We start from the raw sequence: 24,599 nt of genomic DNA, 5'->3' as shown, positions 1-24,599 counted from the left end.
TAGAGGACCTGGGTTATGAGTACTCACATCATAGCTAACAAACATCTGTAACTACAGTTCCAAGGGATCCAATGCCCTGTTTGGGACTCTGAGGGCTCCTGTACATATTTGTTACACATAAACTCACAAGAGCTTATATGCACATATGTACTTTTTTAAATTAAAGAATATAATATACTAAAATTAGGCTGGTAGACAAGCTTGAATTTCAATTATCAAATATATATTGGGGCACTCACAGTGAGAAAATACAAATTTTTCTCTGTGAACATTTTAGCAATAAATTTGGAAAATTCTATTGGCAAAGTATATTTTTCAGCTATATGGAGAAAATGTAAAACGGTTCACTTAAGTACATACTATGTGCAAGGCATAATTCCTAGACCTTTACATATATATTATTTATTTAATTCTCATAAAAACTATGTGATTGACACATGGTCTCAATTTGAAGATGACGGGCATGTAGAAGGGCCACAGTCTTCCCAAAGTCACTGTGGTAGTGAGAGGGTGTTACAGTTTGGGTCTGAGGTACCCTGCAAAGCTCCTATGTTGAATACTCAGTTCCCAGTGCAGCAGTGCTGAGAGACAGAGCCTTAACATTAGATCATGAGGTCACTGGCCTTATGCATGGATTAGTCCATGTATACACCCATAACTTAATGGGTACTGGAAAATGCTGAGAACTTCAGAAGGTAAGTCTTTGGAGGAAGTAGGTTGTGAGAGCAGGAATCTTGAAGGTTATACTTATCCCCAGAAATAACTACCTCCTCCTCCTCCTTCCCCTCCTCCTTCCCCTCCTTCTTCCCCTCCCCCTCCCCCCTCCTCCTCCTCCTTCTTCCTGCTTCAAGAGTTGATTGTCCCAGGTGTTTTTCACAGCAGTGACAAGTATGCTAATATAGATTGCCATCTAAAGTTAGAGCATGTGAGTTTTCTCATCCCATTTCCCAACACAATCAATAACCTCTTGATTCATTTTTGTTTCAGCAATTAGAATGTCTGGTTAAAAGAGCTAGTTGTGGTAGGTTGGTATTCTATTATAGCACACAAATGTGCTGTATATAGAATATACAAAAATATTAGTACCATCAGTTACTACACACTTGGTTCAGGAACTAAAGACCCAATAAAATTCCAATACTGAAAATTTCTATAGTCCAAAGAGATAACACACACACACACACACACACACACACACACACACACACACACACACACAGAGAGAGAGAGATTCCACTCTACTTGATAGAAAAAGTAAGTAGTCATTAATTTTTATTAAGTGCTTACTAGGAGCCAGGCATTATTAGTGGTGTTTAATCTTGCCACAATCCGAAAAGATACTAGTATTATTTTCTCATTTTATGAGTGAGCTTAAATGGGAGGCAGTGCGCTCACTATTTGTCCGTGGCTTTTCCGAACTTTAGTACTTCTTGTTTTACATGGGTGAGTGATTTAGAAACTTCGAGTTGACTTCTTCTGGTAAAGACGGTAGAAGTGTCTGACTTCCAAATGGTTCGGAGGATAACACAGCAGAAGAAGAACCAAAACAAAGCTCTGGAAGCCTTCGTGTGCAATCACCACTAACTAGCACATGGCAGACTTTAATGGGAAGACTATGGCCAGCTGTCTCCACCTCCCTCCTCCTCTGTCTTAACCTGTTCCACTGTGGTGCCCAAGTAGGCCAGACTAGGTGATTTATACACAGCACGAATCTATTTCTCAGAGTTCCGGGGAGTCTTTGTTTGGTGAGGGTTTGCTCTCTGCTTCGAAGATGGCACCTTTGGGTGACAGAAGGAGTAATAAAAGGGAAAACAGGCTTCCCAGGGCCGTCTATAAGGGGCACTAATCCCATCCAGAAGGTGGATGGGATTCACTTCACAGTTACATCACCTTGGACATTGGGTTTAGTCATGAACTTTTGAGGCACCCATGTAATAATGGTTTCTTCTGAGGAGATCTTGTGCAAGTTCACTTCCAAAGATAGTGTCTATGGGTGCATAGGGAATACCCCTGCCTTGTTTGTGCTCCTGAGGAGAGAGGGGAAGAGGTCACCATGAGGGGGAATAGAGAGGTAGTATCGAGAGATGCTTCTGCCTCCCCCCCCCAAGCATTTCCCATCATCTATTTGATGGTTCTGTTTGTACGGCAGACTTCTGTCAGCATCTTCTAAGCATATGAGAACTTTCTAGAACGAATGTGCTTGCATGAGAACTGACCTCCAGGCCCACCCAAGCTGTTATGGTGAGGTCACTTGAAGTCCTTGTTCTGGGTCTGTTTGCCGTCCTTTCCTGATGCGTCACCAAAGCTGTCTGGGAGTCACACCCACAAAAACAACTCAGAGGCAGATTTTTTCCTTAACCACTAAGGGCACCGGTGGAACAGGATATTTTTAACTAGGTCACATAGTTATCTAATTGATCATTCTTCCTCTACTTTCAACAGATATTTACCAAGAATTGATCCCTAGTGCCCTCTCTAATGGTGTCTGGTAGATGAATTAATCCTAGTGGATTTTCCTTGGTCATCCTTGGTCACATCATGGTATCAGCAAGCCTGGTGCCTTACTCAGAGCTGGGAAGACTGCTTTAAGACATCTTTCCAAGCCTTTCTTCATCTCCGTTTAGCTCATGTGCTAACAACATTGTCACTTGCAAATATCTCAGAGCATCCAAGCTTCATCCCCTTTATCTTGATTTGTACTCTGGCTCCATCCGATAATAGAGTTGCATATTTGCACACTCTGCTAGTCCCTTTGTGGTGCTATCCCCTGTGAGGACAAGGTCTGTGATACCTAGCTCCAAACAAAATAGCATAGCATACATCTCTCTCTCTCTCTCTCTCTCTCTCTCTCTCTCTCTGTGTGTGTGTGTGTGTGTGTGAGTGTATGTATGAAAGAGAGAGAGAGAGACAGAGACTAAACTTTAGATTTGTAGCTATAAGGACAGATTGTTGTACTCCTTGCTAACCTCAGTTATGACTTAACGGATTGCCTTTCTGAAGAGAGATTTATAGTTTTGGTCTGAAAAAACTAATTTTGACACACAGTGGACATGGAATAGAAGTTTTCTTTATTTATTTTACACTGTTTATTTTGGGGGGTTGTACGTTCGGAAGTTGGAGGACAACTTAGGGAGTTGGTTCTCTCTTTTCACTATATCCGTCCTGGGTATTGAACTCAGATCTTCAGTCTTGGCAGCAAGCAAAGGTATCCACTGAGCCATCTCACTAGCCCAGAATGAAAGGTATAATCAAAGCAATTATACTGTATGTATATGGTGACACTGAATATCGTTAAGAGTGGTATATCTCACCATGAAAGAATTATTGTTAGTCCCCCAATGTTTTTACAGGAAAAGGAAAAAGAATCCACCATTGGGCTTATTTAAACTTAGAGCTGGTCCAAACAGGATTTGTGGGCGTGCCATCATCACCATTTACCACCACAACTCATCAAAAAACGTTTTCAATACCACTAGTGAGAATTATTAATTGTAGGGTTTTTGTTAATTTATTTGCTTGTTTTCAAGATCTGGTTTCACTTTGTAAGCCTGACTGTCCTGGAACTCATTCTGTAGACCAGGCTGGCCTTGAACTCAGAAATCTGCCTGCCTCTGCCTCTCGAGTGCTGGGATTAAAGCGTGTACCCCCATCATCCAGCTAACTGTGGTATTTTTATATTGTTACTTTCCTCTAAAGAATATCTCCATTCTTTCCTTGTTTCTTTTTCCCATCCTCATTGCCCTGATATTAAATGAAGCAATACTTTTTCTTAATTACATAATATATCCCAGATATTTTCCTCTTGCAGCTGGTAATTTAAGCCTTCTTGACACACAATTAGGAGTGCTTTGGGAATCAGGCTTTAGCAGATTGTCATTGCTCCCTAGCAAGAGGTCCTACAGTCTTAACTAGAGATATGAGCCACACAGGGAAGGTTACCCTCTCAGCTCCATGGCTTGTGTCCAGTAACATTCCAGGTCACACCCCTCACATAGACATAAACGTCAACAGCATTCCCAATGTGGTACAACAGGACTCATCTCCATGGAGACACACCATTAGACATGAGAAAAGTAGAAGTTCAGGAGACATGAGCTCTGAGAGTAGGGAAGGTCAAGATACAGGCTCCCTTAAGAAAGAAGCAACTCAAGCAATTGCATGGTTGACATCTGAATCCTATCAGTGCAGAACACTGGGAGCTGGGTAGAAATAAGCATAATTTTAAGCACTCTGTTTACCTCACAAGACAATATGAGAAACCAGAAGTCCCCTAGTATGTGACTTTTCTAAACACACTACATGTTCTAGCCAATGTAGTTAGGAAAGAAAAACAAACAGGTTTTAAGACATCTTTAAAAGTCTTTGGGAAAGGCAAACTACTTAATTACACATGACATTGTTTAAACAGAAAAAAAAATCAATCTGGACAGATGATCAGAACTCAAGTTTTGGATGGCTGCTAGGTGTAAGATGAATGTACAAAATCCAGTAATTACCAGGCATCAAGCTCAAAGAGTTAGACAGTACTAGTTCCTAAAAGATGGCTCAGTGGATAGAGATGCTTGCAGCCAAGCCCGGCAACCTAAGCTTGAACCGTGGAACCCACACAGTGGAAGGAGAGAACTGCTTTTTGTAACCTCCATTATGGCACACCCCTCCCCAATAAAAAAATAAATCAATAACTATAAAAGTAAACATATATCATTCATGAAAAACAAACCAAAGTAGGTCTAAAGCCAATCTAATGAAACATCGGTACTACTTTTAATAAGAAAAGTTTATAAAACTACTGAGATGCCAGACGGTGGTGACTGCACTCCTTTAATCCCAGCACTCAGGAGGCAGAGGCAGGCGGATCTCTGTGAGTTCGAGACCAGCCTGGTCTACAAGAGCGAATTCCAGGACAGCCTCCAAAGCCACAGAGAAACCCTGTCTCGAAAAACCAAACCAAACCAAACCAAACAAAAACAAACAAACAAAAACAAAAACAAACAAAAAACCAACCAAACAAAAGCTACTGGGATATTTTTGAAAGGGCCTAATTGCACACTCTTAAATGTACAAATTCGGTTCCCTCAGCATATACGTCCACCTGAAACTGACTGCAAATATAGTATAATCCCAATTTAACCCGACCCGTGTGACTAGATGAACCGGAAATGATCCTCTGACGTAGGAAGTTAATCTTGGCTTCTCTGGAGAGCCTCGTAGAATCTATGGTATCTCTTGTAGAAAGTTATTCCCTGTAAATTCTGTTTCAAAAAGGATGACTGTTAAGATATGCTTTGCAAAAAATAATATATATATATTTCTTATCAAGATTTGGAATATTTGTGCCGACATTGGAAAATTAGTGTGTTACTTGACAAAGCAATTACCCTCTCAGGAGCAAGATAGCGTTCTCCATCTACCACTTGGAAGGAGAAGTCTTGAATCCCTGCCCAGTGCCCAGTATGGATATGGACCTTAGGCTTCCGGATATAGAGAAGAATGTTGTAGGGTTCACATTGCCACACATGAGAGCATCCCGGGGTATCTGAGTGACGGAACCTCACCCAAACGCTCCTTGTTAAAGTGTAACAGGTATGCCACCTGTCCCGTCAGAGGCCAGTAAGTGATCTTTGAACAGGGTCGGAGTTAAAGAGTAAACCCAGGCTTGACGCTTCTGCATTGTTAGAGCTGAAGGGCTCGGAACAGTGACGTGATGTGAGTGTGCACTCAGTGTTTGCTCCTGAGATCCGCGCACTGTTTACATTTGATGGCAGCACACATTAGCTTTGAAAAAGGCTTTCCAAATAGCCTGGTTGCTTTTGAAGCAGCTCTTAAAACTGTACCACTATACAAGCAGACGATCCTCTGTAATGCCAACAACACCGAGGCTCGGGTGTGTAGAGTGCAAAGAGGTTACAACATAAAAAGCTATAAAAGCCGAGTCTTGTTATTACCTTCCCGTTATGAATTACCACGAGCACAGCTTCGGAGCGTGAGACTGACATAAAAGCGTCATGTAGAATATGGAAAAAACCAACCGGTGACGTGGTGACTCCCCCTTTACCCCACTGGTCCTGGAGCACATCCTTTTCGTTATTGGAAAGAGTCGTCAGACACAAACTGAAAACTAGATGGAGAATGTGTCTGGCTGTGTCTCGCATTTTTAGTGCAAAATGAGTTTTACTTGCCTTTTCTTGCCTTGTTCGCTAGCTACTAAGAATGCTCTTTGAAAAGGGTGATCAGAGTAAAGCTGTATAGGACTTAAGCAGATAGATCAACTCGGTCTACCTGAGCTTTCTAGAACACTCCATCCTACAACTGTAATGAGCTGACTACTCTCAAACTCACGGGGAATATACAGCAGGATAGGCCATTTGCAACAACAGGAAACACAGGTTTTACTCTGAAACCACAATAGAATTAAACCAGAAAAAAGTTCTGAAAATAGCTGGAGGTTCCTCAAATATGAAAATTAACATGAAACATGATATGCTGTCGAGTAACCCATGGGCTAAGAGATGTCTGAAGAGTAACAATATTTCGAGTTAGCTGATCATGATGACTCACACCTGTAATGCCAGCCCTCTGGAGGGTGAAGCAAGAAGATCTGTCTGAGGGTTTCTATTGCTGTGACGAAACACCATGACCAAAAGGCAAGCTGGGGAAGAAGGAGTTTATTAGGCTCACACCTCAGCATTGCTGAAGGGAGTCAGGACAGGAACTCAAACAGGGTAGGATCCTGGAGACAGGAGCTGAGCAGAGGTCATGGAGGGGTGCTGCTCACTGGCTTGTGTCCCATGGCTTGTTCAGCCTGCTTCTTCCCTCCCTCCCTCCCTCCTTCCTTCCTTTCTTCTGTCCTTCCTTCCTTCCTTTCTTTCTTTCTTCCTTCCTTCCTCCATTTTCCCTCTTTCTCTCACTCTTTCTTTTTCTTTCCTTCTCTCTGTCTCTCTCTCTCTTTCTTTCTTTCTTTTTTTTTTTTGAGAAAGGGTTTCTCTGTGTAGCTCTGTAGACCAGGCTTGGTCTCAAACTCACAGAAATCACCCTGCCTCTGCCTCCCAAGTGCTGGGATTAAACGCATGTGCCACCACCACCCAGCTCAGCCTGTTTTCTTACAGAACCCAGGGATGGCACCACCCACCATGGGCTTGGCATCCGCCATTGTTCATTAAATGAGACAATGTCTTACAGCTGGATCTGGTCCAGGCATTTCCTCTGCTGAGGCTCCTTCCTCTTATGATTTGAGTTTGTGTCAAGTTGACATACAAATCCAGGCAGTACAACCTGCATGAGTTCTAGGCCAGCCTGGGATACAGAATGAGACCATGCCTCCAAAATAAATTCTTTAAGTAAGTGAAAATACAGCTTAAAGTTTGTGGAACATAACAAAAACAGTCATCAGAGGGAAGCTGGGAGCACTGGTTGCCTACTTTAGACCAGTGGTTCTAACCTTCCTAATGATGTAACTCTTTAATGCAGTTCCTCATGCTGTATCTGCCCCAACCATAAAATTATTTTATTGCTACTTCATAACTGTAATTTTGCTACTGTTATGTAAAATTGTAATGTAAATATCTGATATGCAACCTCCAAAAGGTCGCAAACCCCCAGTTGAGAACTGCTGCTTTAGACTGTGGGCATCCATCCTCCCCAGCAAGGCAGGAGATTCTGTCTTCAGAGGCTAATGAAAAGGAGAGATGAGACTAATTAGCAAACACAGGAAAAGAAGTTCTGCTTCAAGTACAATTCAATCATATGTGAATAAAAATACCACTTTTTCTCTTTTTGAGTTAGGGAAGATACTTTATATTTATTCATCTTTATTTCATGTACATTGGTGTTTTGCCATGAGTGTTGGGTCCCCAGGAACTGGAGTTGCAGACAGTTGTGAGTTGTCATGTGGGAATTGAACCAGGGTCCTCTGGAAGAGCAGCCAGTACCCTTAACTGCTGAGTCATCTCTCTAGCCCCTATTTTAAAGCATAATAATTATGCAGATATGGATAAGGCAAAAACAAACACCATATATTAGTGGTGACTGTACAAATGTATTGGTACAAATGCATTTAGATAACTGTGCAAATGTATTGGTAACTGTATAAGTTTGCAGAAGTTGTAAAGGGTATATAACCTTCTTAGAAATTTTGGAATGTAACCTAAATGTAGTTTGACTTGGTAGTTCCAATTTAGTGGATTATCATGAAACAATCCCAGACTGAGAAAATATTTAGTTCACACAGGCAGATACTAAAGTATTATTAATAAACTGAAAATAACCCATGTCCAAATAACTATTAATGAGAGTGAGACTCACACATTGGAATAGCAGATAGTCATAAAAATTGATCGTAAGACAGTATTTCTCAGTCTATGTTTCTCAGCCCCTCTGGGGGTCAAGCAACCATTTCACAGAGGTCATGTGTCAGATATACTGCGTCTCAGATATTTACATTAAGATTCATAACAGTATCAAAATTACAGGGGTCATCACAACATGATGAGCTGCATTAAAGGGTCACAGCATTGGGAAGGTTGAGAAGGTAAAGAATTATTAGTAACTTTGTCATATGGGGAAAGTAGCATGGAGGAGATATACCAAAAGAAAAGCTTTTCCTCTGTTTAATGGGTTCTCCTTTTACAGCTTTTCTGTTTCCCTTAAGCCCAGGGCGAGCTCAGTAGGTTTGCTAATGATCTCTGGAGTCTGGATGGGACCTCTCCTCTGACGCTTTGCTGCCTGTTCTCTCGTGTAAAACGAGGGTGACTCAAGTGTCTTCCCAGGTGATTGTCAGTCCAAAAGTTCTGCTCCTGTGGGCTTAGTGCTGGGCTTGCTGGGCCACCAAGGCCTCATCAAAGGCTAGCTATTGTCATTGGTTATACCCAGGGAGAAAGTTCCATCAACAGTAGGCACCCGAGGACAAGTTCACCCAGATTTGCCCAGGCTTGGCTCTCCCAGGGCTTTGTTTACTTAATCCTCTAACTGATCTGCAAATGTGAGGCTTTAGATAGCGATTGCAGGGTATGTTGTGTCCATAAAGGGGCAATTAAATTTTATATACATATAAAGTACACACTGGGGAAACATAAGCATCTTTGAGTCTCTTTATGTACTTTAAAGGTGCAGTGCCCCAAACACCCGGGACACGGAGAGAACTCAAAGCTACTGATTGTGGCTACTTATTACCTCAAGACTGCTGGCCCTGATTTCTTTTTTTTCAGAGCAAGAGATAACAATCTCTGTCTCCTTTATCCTGTGGGTGGGTGAGAGGCCATAAAATACAGTTTTTCACAGAACAAAATCTCCACAAGGTCATTAGTAGACTAGGAAATCCCCTGGTGGATCAGGATTCTTGTCGATATAAAATTTAATTTTATTTTAAAAATGTTAAAATAACTCCATCTAACTTTGTGCTCCAAACCACAGTTCTGGCACTCATAAATAGGACATTCATGCTCACTGTAACATTTTGGGGCAGGGGTTATTTGGCTCACAATTCCTGATCACAGTCCATCATTGAGGGAAGCCAAGGTTGGAGCCCAAAGCAGACACCTGGAGGCAGAAACTGAGATAGGGACCACGGAATGCTGCTTACTGACTTCTTCCCCATGGTTTTCTTATAGAACCCAGGACCAGCTGTCTAAGAGTCGCACTGCCCACGGAGTCCCGGGCCCTCCAACATCAATTGTTAATCAAGAAAATACTACAGGTAAGTCTTACAGAGCATTTTCTCAATTGGAAGTCCCTCTTTCCCAATGACTCTAGGTTGTCTCCAGTTGACATAAAGCTAAGTAACATTGAACCTATGACATTAAAGTTGCCTAAGATACTTGCATTTGAAATGACTACGGATGAGAAAAGGCAGGAAGTGAATACATAACGATAGAATTCAGGCATCACCGAGGACCAGGCTCCTCCCTAGCATCCTTACATAATTTACATAACTGCTCATCACGACAGAAATTCCTCTACTGTGTTGAGATGACATGGGAGCCACCGCAGGACAGGAGACAGGCAATGTGAAAGACTTAAGGTTTCAATTCTAAGGCCACCCCCACCTTCAAATAACTCCACTTGTTTCATTTGGGGATTTGTACCCAAGATTTCCCTGGGCAAAAGAGTTATGAAGCTAACATGGATTGAAAGTCGTGTCATTATTTAACTCACAGTAAGGCACTTTTTTCTTCACTGTTGTCCACTTACATGTGTGCTTGTCAGCAAGTCAGAGTTGCCCATCTCTACTAAGAACCCAAGGTGAGGAGAATCAAAACACAGGGTGCATAGCACAGCTCCTTCTTGGTTCTTATAGATCCTGATGGCCGGTGGGAATCTCACATTTCCCCCTTTGTTTCAGTATTTGTAGAACCCTAGTCAAGATCCTTAGGAGTCAAAAACGTGTTAGGAGACTGTTAGAAGTAAAAGTCAAAATATACAGTTTCTACTTGTTGACTTATGGGCTGTCCTTTTTTTTTCCACTGGGTAAGCAGTGTGTCTGATGGTAGAGAAACACACAAGCCAAAGACTAGCATGCAATTCCAAAATGAACATGGTTCTCACACACTTAATCATTTCATAATGTTACAGGTATGATCTCACTGGAAATCCACAGCCATCCTGGGACTTATGGGAACTGGTATTCCTTACGCTCCCCCACAGATGGGCTCAGAGTCTGAAGAGAAAGCTCAGAGAAGGTTCTGGGGCCTGAGCCCAGTTACTGAGTGGAGAGCTAGGGCTGCCTCTGTTTGCTGAGATTCCTCAGAGATGAGCGAAGGGTGTCCCCAGCTCCTTCTTTTTGTTTTAAAGAGTATTCTAGTGGAGAGAAAGCTTAAACATGGGAGCCCTGCTTTATTTCCACTGTTTCTACCCCCGAAAGCTTAAGTCACTCTTGATAAGCAGCAAGTTCCTGGAAACAAATAACAAATATCACTGTCAATTCCATTAAAAAACAAACAAACAAAAAACCCCACAAGCTTCAGTTAAACATGAGAATCTCAAATTATTCTTCAAATCACAATAGCGATTCACCCACCAACACTCTGCCTTCAAGACAGCCACCACGGAGCACTCTGATCAACAAGGCACATCTAGGTAGGTACGTGGACCATTTGCTTACCCAGGACTCTTCTTTCCTGCTAACCCTTGACACTCTTCATTTCAAGTTAAGGGTTGGGGTGAGTACCTTGAAGCAGAGAGAGAGAGAGAGAGAGAGAGAGAGAGAGAGAGAGAGAGAGAGAGAGAGAGAGAGAGAGAGAGAGAGAGAGGAGTGTGGACCAGCCAGTCAAAGGATGGCAAAGCATTTCGAAGTGATACAAGATTCTGAAAAGAAATCAAGGACAGGACAGGCACTTGGTATCTTAAGGACAGCAGGCTGTGTGGTGAGACTTCCCACTTTCCAAAAGAGATCTCCCCGTAACATTTTTGTTTTGTTTTGTTTTCCGAGACAGGGTTTCTCTGTGGCTTTGGAGTCTGTCCTAGAACTAGCTTGGCTCCCTGAGCATTTTTAAAGATTCCTGGGCTGGAGAGGTGGCTCAGGGATTAAGGGCACTGGCTTCTCTTCTGGAGGACCTGGGTTTGGTTCCCGCACCCGCACGCTAGCTTACAGCTGTCTACTACTCCAGTTTCAGAGGATCCAAGATGCTCTGACCTCTATAGCTACATGACATGTGGGCAAAACACCAGATGCATAAAATAATGAGAGAAGAAAAGACAGGTGGGGAGGAGGAAGAAAAAGAGAGGGAGGAGGGAGAGGAGGAGGAAGAGTGCCTCTTCCCTATTTGCAGTGAAACCAGGATCCATTCAAACATCCCTGAAATGCAACAGGGAGTGAGGAAACGACAAATCCTTCCTCTATAAGGAAGGAAGGTTTTGCATTAGAGGGACTAACCACCCGCAGGAAAACTTGCCGGTGTTCAAGAGCAATAAGCATCCTGTTCACTTTGGATTTAGGGGTTCGTTTCCACAAATCCATTGAGAAATCTTTGTGCGGCTAAGCAGAATCCCTGAATAGATAAGCTCTACCATAGACTGAGTAAGGTATTGTTAGAAGCATGAAGAAATACAAAGCAACTGATTTTTATATGAGCCAGAGCTGCTCAGTTTCCCTTACAGCTCATTCACAGATTCTTCAAAGTATATCAGCGTGAATAACCATTCGTGTAAGTCGTGAGGATGGTGTTAGGGTTTGACATCATTTAGTGAGGGTCTTCAGATGTTTCTGGGAACTGAATTCCTATCTACAAAGAGGTCTGTTCTGGAAATTTGAGGGTTAAAGAAAACTGTAATCATTTGCCTTCTAAATTGCATTGTAATCTTCTGAAATTTCACATTAAAAAATTCAGGTAGGTGTTTGATTGAAACTTCACAAGTTTAGAATTGGAGAATAGATTTGTTTGTTTGTTTGTTTGTTTTGAGACATTGCCTCACTCTGTATCCCAGGCTACCCTTGGACTCAAGGCAATCCTTCTGCCTCAGCTAACCAAGCATTGAAATTTCGGGTCACTGAACCCAGCTCCCAGGAGTCCTGATTTTACCACCCAGCAGGGCTCATCCACCCTCAACACAAGCATCCGTACCTTCCCAGTTGTTGGGTTTGGCTGAAATCCTCAATCTCATGTAGCTCTTCTGCCCTCCCAAAGCCTCAGAGTTCTGCTCACTGCTAATGTCCTTCTACATATGCCTCTCTTCAGGTACCACTGTATGCATTTTGGTGCTGTGTAAGTGTGTGTGCATGCAAGCATACGTGTATGCATGTGTGAAAGTGTGCAGGGTGTATGCACGTCCTGCATGGCTTCATGTGTCCAATCTATGTGCAAGTGGCCCAAAGGTCAAAAGAGTGCATCGATTCAGAGAGAACTGGAGAAACAGATGCTTGTGAGCCACCACGTGGGTCCTGGGAATTGAACCCTGGTCCTCTGCGAAGACAGTAAGAGCTCCTAACCACTGAGACATCTCTTTAGCTCCCGTTTATGCTTTTTTGAGTAGCCTGCCTTAAATAGCTGTAATTCTTAAATAAAGTGTAATTTCAAGAAATATATGGCATTGTTAAGGGAGAAGGTTATCTGTAATTTGTTACATTGATATCTCTTTCCATGCTTCTTCATCCATCCATCCATCCATCCATCCATCCACCCACCCATCCACCCACCCATCCATCCATCCATCCATCCATCCATCCATCCATCCACCCATCCACCCATCCACCCATCCACCCATCCACCCATCCACCCATCCATCCATCCATCCATCCATCCACCCATCCACCCATCCACCCATCCACCCATCCACCCATCCATCCACCCATCCACCCATCCACCCATCCACCCATCCACCCATCCATCCACCCATCCACCCATCCATCCACCCATCCATCTATCCGTTCATTTTAAGTACTAGGAGTCAAACCTAGGGCCTTATACACACGAGACAAGACTTCTACCATTGAACTACACCTTAGTCCTTTGCCTGTTTCCTAGGTGTGTTTCCCATCATCATACTTAAAGCATGTATTCAATATTGCTTCCTGTTTTCATTCAGTATAGAGGAGGGAAGCAGGGAAGAGAGGAAGAAAGATGTCACAGCAGTTATTATCAGGACTGGATTTCCAAGGGCCTGCCAGAGTCAGCCAGAAGGAGAGGAGACACCGCAGGAAGCTCACTATGGGTGGCAAGGAGCCCGGACAAACTGGTCCGGCATAGAAAGCCTGAATGCCAAGCCGAGCAGCATAAATCCATCTGCCAAGGGGCAAGGAGCCATGGGATATGCTAATTAGGGTGAAATTGCTAACTTTTGATGACATGCACAGACCCATGTTTTTGTGACATCCAACCTCCCTGTCTTTTTAATAGAATCCTGACTTGGCTAAGGGACTTTCTTTTAGTCTGGAGAAGCTAACTGACCCTGCTCTGGGTACACAGACATAAAGAAATGGGCAAGGCCTCTAGGAGAAAGCGTCTTAAGGTCAGGCTGGAGAAATGGCTCAGGAAGCAAAGGAGCTTGCTACCAAACCTGAGGGCCTGGGACGGATGCTCTGAACCTGTGCAGTTGAAGGAGATGATGAAAGGAGGGAACCAGTTCCCTAAAGTTGTGCTCTAACCTCCATGAACAAACACACATAAATAAGTATAACTATAAAAAAAAGATTGTGGCTTAGAGCAGTGGTTCTCAACCTTCCTAATACCATGGCCCTTTAGTACAGTTCCCTATGTTGTGATGACCCCAACCATAAATTGTTTCATTGCTACTGTTACAAATTGTAATGTTAATATCTGACGTGCAACCCCTGTGAAAGTGTCATTGGCCCTCCAAGGGCTTGTGATCCACAGGTTGAGAACTGCTGCCTTAGTGGTTAAGAGTACTATTTGCAGAAGACGTGGAATTGATTCCCAGCACCCACAAGGTGGTTCACAACCATTTGTAACACCAGTTCCAGGGGATCCAATATCTTCTAATCTCTGAGGTTAGCAGGCACACACATGGTGCACATACGCACATGTGGGCTAATGCCTGAATAAATATATTTCTTCTAAGATTCAGCTGGTACACACTCTTTTATCTTCTCTTTTCCCATTTATCTTCCCTGTAGATGGGCAGCCATACTGTGCCCATGAGGAAGAAAACCATACTAACCCCATGACTTCTTTGAATAGCGACACTGCTCGACTCTATGCTTCCTGATTTGTGTCATGTGAGGAAAATCAAGCCCCATTTTGCTAAGATAAACAGCTTAGTCATGCAACTAAATGCTATTCTATCAAATATAATAGTGTATCCATTTGGAAGGGAGATTCACAGTGGAGCACGAGTATTAAAATGTCTGAGAGATCCTATTTAACTTAGTCTGGCCTAATTAAATTTACCTGACTGCTGAATTATTCTTCCACAGAACATGTAGACCATCTTGCTGAATCTGGGTGTTCTATAGAAATTTGAAAAAGGGTACCTGTTTAATTTCAATCAAGGCAGAGAGAAAGCTAACTCTGTGAACCCCCCTCTCTCCCATGAACCCCAGCTAGCTGTAGCAGCTTGATGAATCAGGCTTAAGTGATAGCAAGTTCTAAATGTGTGACTTTAGTAGGCTTCAGTTTTCACACGAGAGAAACAGGGACTGTCTAAATGATTTATTTCCACCATTTTTTCCTCTGCTAATGTGTGTGTGTGTGTTGGGGTGTGCACACAGGTATTATGTGTGGAGATGTTGCACTCTACCTTATGTTTTTGAGACAGGGTCTCATCACTGAACCTGGAGATCGTCGATGCATATGTGGTTTTTACATGGGAGTGGGGATCTGAACTCAGGCCTGATGCTTGAATAGCAGGTGCTTTACTTACAGAACCATCTCCCCAGCCTCGATGTGGATGCTCTACTGCAAAATTATTAATGAGGTAAAATGATAATACTAATGGTAAGTATTCATAAGCTCCCTTCTCTTGAAGATAATAGATGAGACTGTAGTTCTATGCTGATGAATAGTAGTTAAAGTCTACTAAGATAGATTGTAAGGGAAACACTCTGAAGGAGGAAGATGATATGCTTAGTTTTGGAGTTGAAGTGAGCTCAGTTCAATGTTGAATTTAAGGTGTCTAGGTAGGCTTGCTCATAGACAGCTAGAGATAAATGAAGTGAGATCTGGGGGTGAGGAAGAGAGATGGTGGCGAGCCCATGGGCTTGGTGGGGTAAGCTGTCACCGTTAGGGCTTAAACACTCTGAATGCATTTGTCAAAGGGGGAGCTGGCAGCTAGTGGCAGACCACTCCCCTTAACCTGTACCCTGCCCGCTGCTCTTCTAAGAGGCGATGTAGGGAAAGCTCTGCCAGACACACAGGAGTTCAAAGCCCGAGTTCCAACTGAGAAGACAGCTGAGTCAGTAGAGTGCCCACTGTGATGCCCAGTGCCCATGTAAAGAGCCTGGCATGATGGTACATGCTTGACTTCTAAGGCTGGGGACACGGAGACAGGAGGATCTTTCAAGCTAGCCTGTACCCTCGCCCCAGATCATAGTGAGAGACCGTGCCTCAAAAAACAAGGTGGACAGCTGCTCCACCTAATGACCCCTAAGTTTGATCTCTAAACTCTGTACACACACATACACATATGTGTCCTTGCACACTCATGAACAAACATGTATACCAACACAAAACCCCAACTTGTCCATTTCCCCAGCTGTGGAGAACTTGGCTCAGTTATTCAACTTTTCTAATGCCTCATCATGGGAGTGCAGCTTGCCTCAAAGAGTCACTCTGCTGACTAAGGGCTGAGAGTAAGTGACAGTTGAATGTGCTGCCCCAGACAAGTTTATATCACCTTCTTTAAGACTCAGGAACACTGTGGAAGAAGGAGTGAAACAGTCATTAAAGTCATGAGCTCTCAACAATTATGAATGACTTTACCGGGTCTGCATAACAATGGGCAAGGATGGAGAGCTGGGCCTCTATCCCTCACTGTTGAAGTATTTCCTAAGAATAGATCCAGGGGGGTGGGGAGAGGGCTGGAGTGATGGCTCAGTGGTTAAGAGCACTGACTGTTCTTCCAGAGGACACAGGTTCAATTCCCAGCACCTACATGGCGGCTCACAACTGTCTGTAGCTCCAGTTCCAGAGGATATGACACCCTCACACAGACATTTATGCAGGCAAAACACCAACAGACATAAAATAAATATAAGAAAAGATTAGATTAAAAAGATTTAGGGAAAGAAGGAGTCAATACCTCAGCTGTATCTACCAGGCAGGGTCCAGTGGATAGTTCCAATCCAACAGTCACGCAGATGGCCCTCATTATTTATGATGATCATTTAATGCCAATTCCTTCATCCCTCCAGCTGGGGGTTGGCTCCTTCATGCTTTTATTTCCTGCAGAGAACTTCTCACAAAGTCGTTTTTAAAATTAAGCCAGGGCCACTATTTCTCCTACTGACGACCTGTGTATTACTCAAAAATGAAATTTCAAGTCAGGTCAAGAGTATATGATGGACTTACATTTTTATGTTTTGCATTTAACAAATACAAAATTATGTCTTGTGCTTTTCTGAACATTAACTCATGTGATGTTCATAACCTCCTTATGAATTAGATACTGTTGTCATCCCCATATAGAAATTTAGGAAGGACACACAAAACCATCAACTAACTTGCCCATGGTCAAACAGTAAGCAGGAGACCACGAAACATCAGAGTCCATATTTCATGCTCCTAACCACTACCCTACTATATCAAAGATATATATCAAGGGAATCCCCCATATTGACTAGTCTTTCATCCTCAAGACCTTTAGTGGTTGTTTCTTCTCTTTAGGTCCCTACATTAAAATATAAAGCAGTAGCTGACAGCACACATCTGTAACTCCAGGTTACTCAAGAGGCTGAGGCAGGAGGATTACCAGTTGAAATGTTGAACTCAGGACCATCCTGGATAACTTAGAGAATCTTGTCTCAAAATAAAATAAAAAAAGGAAGGTGTAGGCAAACTTGTCTGTCGTACTAGCCAGTTCCCAAATAACCACATAGAGAATATTAATTATAAATGTTTGCCTGATAGCTTAGGCTTATCTCCAGCCAGTTCATACAACTTCAATTAACCCAATTCTATCAATCTATGTGCTGCCCCAAGGTTCATTTATCTCATCTATGAACTTCCCATGTTGCTTCTCTCTCACGTGGCTGGAGACTCCTCAGACTCTGCCCTTCTTCCCAGCATTCTCTCTGCCCAGAAAATCCTTCCTAGCTATTGCCAATCAGCTTTTTATTAACAATGAGAGCAACACATTTTCACATGTGCAGAAGGATTATTCCACAGCAGGAAGGTGTGTGTGTGAGGGAGGTGTGTATCTCAGTGGAAGAGCTCTTACCTAATGTGATTGAAGCTGACAGTCTTTGAGAGGAGCATGGCTCCCGGCATTGGCGGATGCAGCGCCTTTGGTAGTGGCCATCTCTGCACGAGTAACAGAGGCATGAGCTGATTGCTTTCTGCTTTCTCGGTTCCATCTCATTAATTAGGACAGGAGAGGACAGGTGAGCATGTTTTGTGAAGAAAGGTACCGGTTACCTTCCTGGAAGAGCCGGTGTGTTTTCAAAGGCCTCCTCCTCCCTGGGATCGAGCAGCTGCAGCCAGGAAGCACGTGAAATGAGAAACAGTGCCATTGGCAAGAGGCTTAGATTAAAGCTTGAGGGAATTCCTAAAATGATGTTCCTAAAGGACCTGAAGGGCAGAGGCCAGGAAGAAAACGGAATGCAAGATGATTTCAGTGGGAACATTTCTCCATCCAGCCTTCTCCACAAGGTCTGCCAGCTCCAAAGAGAGAAAAGGTTGTATCCACAGAAGACTAATTAGCAACGAGATTCCACAAGCCTGGCCCTTGCACCATTACATTCATCAGGTGTTTACATATTTATGATCCAACTTTAGTGGTGACATCTCTCCTGTCACTTTCTCTTTGTACAATTCTCTATGGGTTAGAACACACACACACACACACACACACACACACACACATTCATGCAACGAGGGCAAAAGAGATAATGTTTCTTGACCCTTAAAGAAGGATACAAGATATAATGAAATAGGGCTCTTTACAAAGACCTCCCTTTCATTATTGATGTAGACTAGTGACACATGAGTGGAATAGCTTCATTCTGGAAGTAGATATTATTTTCTATTTAGGAGAAGAAGTTCGTTTGAGCAATTCTGAAAATTTTTTAGTTTTTAACTTTTTTGTTAGTGTGTGTGTGTTGATTGAACAACAGAGAACAAAACAGAACAAACAGAGAGTTTGGGGTCAGCCTGAGCTACGTCAATAGCAGGTTCCAGGCCAGGCCAATCTGGGCTATTTAATGAGACCTACTATCAACATATGGGGGGGGAGGGAGGGAGAGAGAGGGAGAGAGAGACAGAGACAGACAGAGAGAGAGCGAGAACTTGTATTTACTCTGTATAGTTACAAATGCCTATAAGAAGGTAAACGCCACAGTTACATAAAAGAGTCCTGAAAACAGAAGGATGCTTTGATTCTTTTGCTTACTGGAACGCTCAGAAGGAAAACTGCATGGCCAGTGGGCAAAGATTTCATGGTGAAAGCAGAGCTCCTGGTGGGGCTAGAAGTTGAGGCCCCAGCTTCAGTCATCAGGTTTTGTCCTGAGTTTTTATGAAGCAGCCTCTTCATCGCCCCTTGGTGCTTCATCTCTGGGCTAACAGGCCCTACACTGCTGGGGCTTTTACTAGCGGGGATAGACACTGCTGCTTACGCACCTGTCTTCATGTCTGCAGCTCCAGGTTCAGCATCCTCTCGATTACTACGCTGCCTTGGTTCATTCCTTCTCCTTAACAGGATCCTGCTGCATTTGAGCATGTTATCCTAATACACCAAGCCCCAGAAAGCACCCCCAGGAGACACATTGAGATTGGGGCAAAATTTTAAATATGGACCAGGGCCACTTGTGAGTTAAGTTCTTTGGTGTGTGGACTTTTTGACATCTATTTAAGATATTAGAGGACCTTTTAACATCTTTCCAAGTTGTCAGGAATATTCTCAATTAAATTTATCAAGACATGGAGCTGGAGAGTTGGCTCAACAGTTAAGAGCACTGGCTGCTCTTCCAGAGGCCCTGGGTTCAATACCCAGCACCCACATGGCAGCTCATACCTGCCTGTAACTCCAGTTCCATGGCAAAATATCGATGCAGACAAAAAATAAAAATAAACTTAAAAAATTTCAAGACATTTGAAAATTTGCTGTTGAAGTTCTGTGATTTCTCCAACCCTCTCTGTAATCCATGACACTTAGAAAATTCTGATCAGTTCTTGCAAATAACAAAAATCATAATCAGTGATGTCCTCATCCCTGAGAAGATTTTCTTAGGTTGGTCAACTCTCTTGAGTCCTTTCCGTAAAATGAAAATATAATCTGTAACAACTTAGACTAGAAAAGCATTTTTTAAGTAGTCATGGCTAGCCTCAAACTCGTTATATAGCCAAAGCTGGTCCTGAGAGCATGATCCTCCTGCCTCTACTATCAAGTGGGAGGATTCCAGGTGGGAACCACCACAAGGCATCCTAAGAGCATTTATTAGAATACTCACTACCTTTTCTTTTGAGATAGTCCACACATGAAGCATTGGTACAGAGAGCACACATTCCACTAGAATGCTGGAAGGCACTCTCATTTAGCTGGTTTTCTCCTCGGTTTCTATTCTTAGCATATAACAATAGTTTAGAGATAACTCAGTCAAAACATTTGGTGAACATCTATTGCATGCCTGACAAGTGTCTTCCATTAAGAATAATGAGCAAAATAAGAGAAAACATAATTGTGTCTTGTATAGACTAAGTGTCTAGCTGCCATTTAAGGAGCTTGCAGTTTTCTTAAAGGAGCATAAAACTAGTTACAAAGCAACCGGGGAAATTCGCAGCATTGGTGAAGACTGAAAATGCTTTGGAAATTCATAACCAGACATGGATTAGCTCTGCCTCAATATGTTGACTCAGAGATTAATAGTAAATACTGTCTTTCTCTTCCTTTATCTTGGCCAGTAGGCTAATATTTGGGCCAAGGGCCTTAGCCTGTTGTAATTTCCTATCGTTTGTTTAATAGAAAGAACAGTTGGAGCGGCATTTTAGCGACTTCATCGGTAGCATTATCTGTGCGAGCCAAAGAAGGCTCCAACATTGCCAGGATTTGAAAACTCACAGGGTTTGTTTTCCAAAGCTAATGGCGGCTCCCACGTCGTCTGCCACTTCCAGTTATTGGCCAAAAGAATAATTTTAACGCCTCCCAAGTGGCTTATACTAACCTCAAGTCAGTTCCTTCTGGGAGATAGGAACTTATATGTCCCCAGCTGGGTCTTTATAAATAACATCTACGAGTGTCCCCGAAGCTCCAATTGTCCCATCGATAATGTTGATGATTTATAACTGAATGTTATCTGAAAAGCAGTTTATTTTCTGGAAAATATTCAAAGGCAAACCCTGAATGCTGCAATACAAAATTGCATTCGACTTAACTTTTGCCAGTTTCCTGAGATGTGTAAGTAGAATTATATTTTCACAGCAGTTCCAGAAGTCCCAGGCTGAAGTGCTATTTAATCTCCTTCCATAAACACCAGCCCTGGGCTACAATTAGCTGCTTTGTGGTTGCTACTAAATTGCTCCCCGTAAGATATTTCATAACATTATCGTTCCCCTGAACACCGGTACTCTGAAAAATGTGCACCGAGGACCCAGGCGTTCTCTTTGTTATGTCCCTGCTCTAGACTGGGATGTTCTTAAAGAGCCCATTCCCTGGTCTGGGATCCTGGACTTTCAGACTCTTGAGTTTGATGAGAGATCTGGTATACACCCTCGGCTCCTGTAGGCAGCAGCTGTTAGCTGGGCTGCACCCCCCAAAAGGCGGCAAAGACTCAGACCACACTTGGCACCTGGTGCGCGCTCAGTGCGGGTACCCCAGGCTGAATTGGGGGTTCTGAACCCAGACCGTGGAGCTCCCAGAGAAAGGATGCCGTGGAGTGGAGGGATGTAGGCTTGTTTTTCTGGGTGATTTTGCAAAGTAGTAGTTCGCCTGTTTCGCGGGTTTTTAAGCCCCTTGGCATGCCCTGACCTGATCAGGAGAGAGTCAACTGCTCTCAGGAATGTTCCTGGAGAAGGTGGGAGACTGCTTCCCAGGCGAGGCCCGTGGGTGCTGGAGGGCACCCGCGAGGTCATGCGGGGAGATGCGCACAGCGGGGGCGGCCAGGACCCCTCCCGGGGCGCTGGTGACGACGACTGGACCGAGCCTCTTCACCGCCCGGGCTGTCAAGCGCGCGGGGGTGGGGGTGGGGGGAGGAAGGGGTGGAGGTGCGAGGGGAGGAGGAGGGCTGGCACCGGAGCGCCGCGGTGTCGGTGCAATAAAAATGCATCCCATGGAACTGCCCATGGAGAAGGACGGGACCGAGCCGCAGCGGCCACAGGAGGTGGGAAAAGCGGAGGAGGACGGCCGGGAGGCGGCGGCGGCCGGGAAGTGAAAGGTCTCGCAAAGTTCAGCGTTGGCTGCGGGCGCCGAGCCCCGGGCGAGCGGCTCACCCGCCCTCCCGGCCGCTCTGCGGGCAGCGGCCAGGCCGGCTATGGTCCCGGGGCTCCCGCCGCTCCTGAGCTGCCCGGGCCCCGCCAGGCCGGTGCGCGACGGTCACCCTGCCGCCCGGCGCGGCCCCGGCCCGCGGCTCCGTGCCCACGGTGCCCACTGAGCGAGTCTGGCGCCCCGGGAGGAGGAAGAACCACAGAGCCCCGGGTGCTCCCGAGGACCACTGCCGCTTCATCCCACCCGCTCCCGCCGCTGCCCGGCCATGGGGAGCTGCGCACGGCTGCTGCTGCTCTGGGGCTGCTCGGCGGTGGCCGCAGGTGGGTGGTGACGCGGCCGGGCCCCCACCCCTCTTCCCTTGCTCCTGTCCCCCACCCCCAAGCTCGGGGACTGGGGGATGTAGAGGACCCTGGACAGAGAGCCCTGAGCTCGGCTACCGAGGATGAAGCGAGTGGCCATGTTCCGTCTCCTTTGCCCGCGACTCCGCACTTTCAAACACTTGATTTTTTTTTTTCCCTGCAACTGAGATACACATGTCCTTGAATAACCAGATATTCTGGGTACGCCCTGCAGGAGATAGAGAGATCAGTGTTTCTTTCTGGGTTTGGCTTGAGAAAAAAACTGCCTTTGCACTTGGCGAGGGGAACAAAGGACCCAGCTCGCCATCCCCGGGCTCTCCATGGCCTGAGGAGTGACGAGCTTGCGTGGGCCGAGACCGCTTTCTCAGTTAGAGCGATCACCACCTTCCCGGATCTCACTCTGTGTACTTGGGAACCCAGGTAGGGCCACCTGGGGTGAGGGTGAGCGCCCTCTTCCCCGGGGCGGTGGCTGCAACGCAGTAGAACTCGTTGCTGGGGACCATGGGGGGTGATCACTCAGGTGGTGATTGCCCGGAGCTGGCTGACCGCCCCTGGGGAATTGGTACCCTGGTCGAGGCTCTGCAGGAGGTCGGAGGCGGGTCTGCTCCTTGGCTCAGTAACTGGACTATGGGCAACCGTCAGATGCCCTCTCCCTCCCACTAGGGTCCTGGCTCTCTTGGACTGCCCTTAGGCCACCGGTTCCAGGCTCGCTATTTCTGAGTCCCTGAGCCCATCTCTGCTTCTCGCCCTTCTTTCTCGCAGGCCACCTGGCTTTCAGTTGGGCTCGGTATAGCACAGTGGGGTACAGGATAAAGAGTATGAGGCACCCTGATTTCATTCTCCCTCAGATGGACTTGACTTGCTCCAGAAGGCAGAAGGTGTGGTTAGAGGAACCCACTGGAAGATTGGGAGCATTGTGGCAGGCATCTCTTGGGTTGGGCTGCTTCCACTCTCTTTCCTCAGAGCTGCTGGCTGGAGAGTCACCATCCTCCATCAGTGCATACCCCCCCTCCCTCGCCCCAGTCAGCTCTTTAGGGATCGCCACTGTTTTTGCTCACTGATAACTATTTATTACCAAATTATTAGGGCGTGGAAATTTTATTCATTATTTTTCCCAAGGATCAGTGAAACATCTCACTGTTAAAGATCTCCCTTGAATTCTTCCAGCTCACACTCCTTATTGTGCGCTACCCATCCACGCTCCCACGAAAAGTGAACTTTTCATAAACTCTCCCCCTTTCAAGCCATGTTATGACCAAAAACAAAAATAAGTAAATAAACCATGGGAGCAATCAAGAGGTTGTAAATAGACATCACAAGGCGGGTGTTGCAAGTCAAAGATACTTGTACAGGCAGTATGAGCTTTTCCCCCTGGAATGCTTCTCAGGTGAGTCATAGAACACAGTGTTTGTGTGTTTCTGGCCCCAGACAGCTGTTGTGCCCGCTAATCAGAACAATGGCAAACGGTCTGGGCATGGTGCATATGTTCATTTGACACTTAAGAAATAATGCCCGAGGAAACCCCTTATTTTGGTTGCAAGCCTGTGAGGTGGTGATTGTCACTGTGTGAAATCTCCCCTCTCCAGTCAAAGCTGTCATTTGGCTCCACCCAGTGCCCCGGTGATAACAATTCAGAGGTCTGTCTCTTAAACAGAAACATCCAATTAGCCGGAGTTTGGGCTTTGGTTTCCTTTCCCTTCTTTTCCTCTGTGTTTTAATTTTTCTTAAATGGACAATTTTTTTGCTTCTGGTAGTCACAATTAAAATGACAAACCCCAATTAAGGGATTATGACATGTAGCCAGAATGTGAATAAGTGGGTAGTGTTTACCACTCTAAGTACTCCTGAAGCATTAAGGTGGGTGGGAGCATTGGGAGGAAGCGTATGTCTCTTTAAGAGGATGTTTAGTTCATGACAGTTGTTAGAGGTACAGTTTGGTGTGCCAGACCATCAACAATCTCCAACTAAGCCAACAGGTAAGTATCATGCAACCTACCATAGGAAAAGACACTTAAGAAGCAGAAAGCAGGGACAGTAAGCTTTCTGGTCATTGGTAGTTTGGAGGTGGTTTTTCTTTTTTGTAGTTATATTTAGTTAGTATTAGACATGGACACCACACATTGCCATCTGAACTGAGGTGTCATCGTGTATTTATTAAATATCTTGTGTTGGATTTCCTAGAGAACTAATAAAGAAAATGAAGGAGACGGGGAGATCACT

At 44.6% G+C, this 24,599-nt stretch overlaps 1 protein-coding gene and 1 long non-coding RNA gene across 4 annotated transcripts in view; one reads left to right on the top strand and one right to left on the bottom strand.

Moving 5' to 3' along the window:
• Positions 1-7,868: 7,868 nt before the first annotated feature.
• LOC110340523 lies at positions 7,869-18,451 on the bottom strand. 2 transcript variants are annotated; one of them, XR_002382317.2, is made up of 3 exons: positions 17,824-18,451; positions 16,687-16,907; positions 7,869-10,885 (listed from the first exon to the last, which is right to left on the bottom strand). It is a non-coding gene; the product is annotated as an uncharacterized LOC110340523 (long non-coding RNA). The 2 variants fall into 2 exon arrangements; XR_005880526.1 differs by having other exon boundaries at positions 16,687-16,897.
• A 3,365-nt stretch (positions 18,452-21,816) lies between these two features.
• The window catches only part of Ntn4 (netrin 4), a 98,432-nt gene continuing 95,649 nt past the window's right edge, over positions 21,817-24,599 (top strand). For both annotated transcript variants that reach the window (XM_013111922.3, XM_013111921.3), the window contains exon 1: positions 21,817-22,340. In XM_013111922.3, the coding sequence (XP_012967376.1) occupies positions 22,286-22,340 (55 nt within the window). In that variant the 5' untranslated portion in view covers positions 21,817-22,285. The remainder of the gene's footprint in view (positions 22,341-24,599) is intronic.

This window comes from Mesocricetus auratus, unplaced genomic scaffold (assembly GCF_017639785.1).
Source record: "Mesocricetus auratus isolate SY011 unplaced genomic scaffold, BCM_Maur_2.0 Super-Scaffold_100011, whole genome shotgun sequence".
NCBI lineage: Eukaryota > Metazoa > Chordata > Mammalia > Rodentia > Cricetidae > Mesocricetus > Mesocricetus auratus.
The sequence above is the reverse complement of the archived record's forward strand: the minus strand, read 5'-3'. Positions and strand labels throughout refer to the sequence as shown.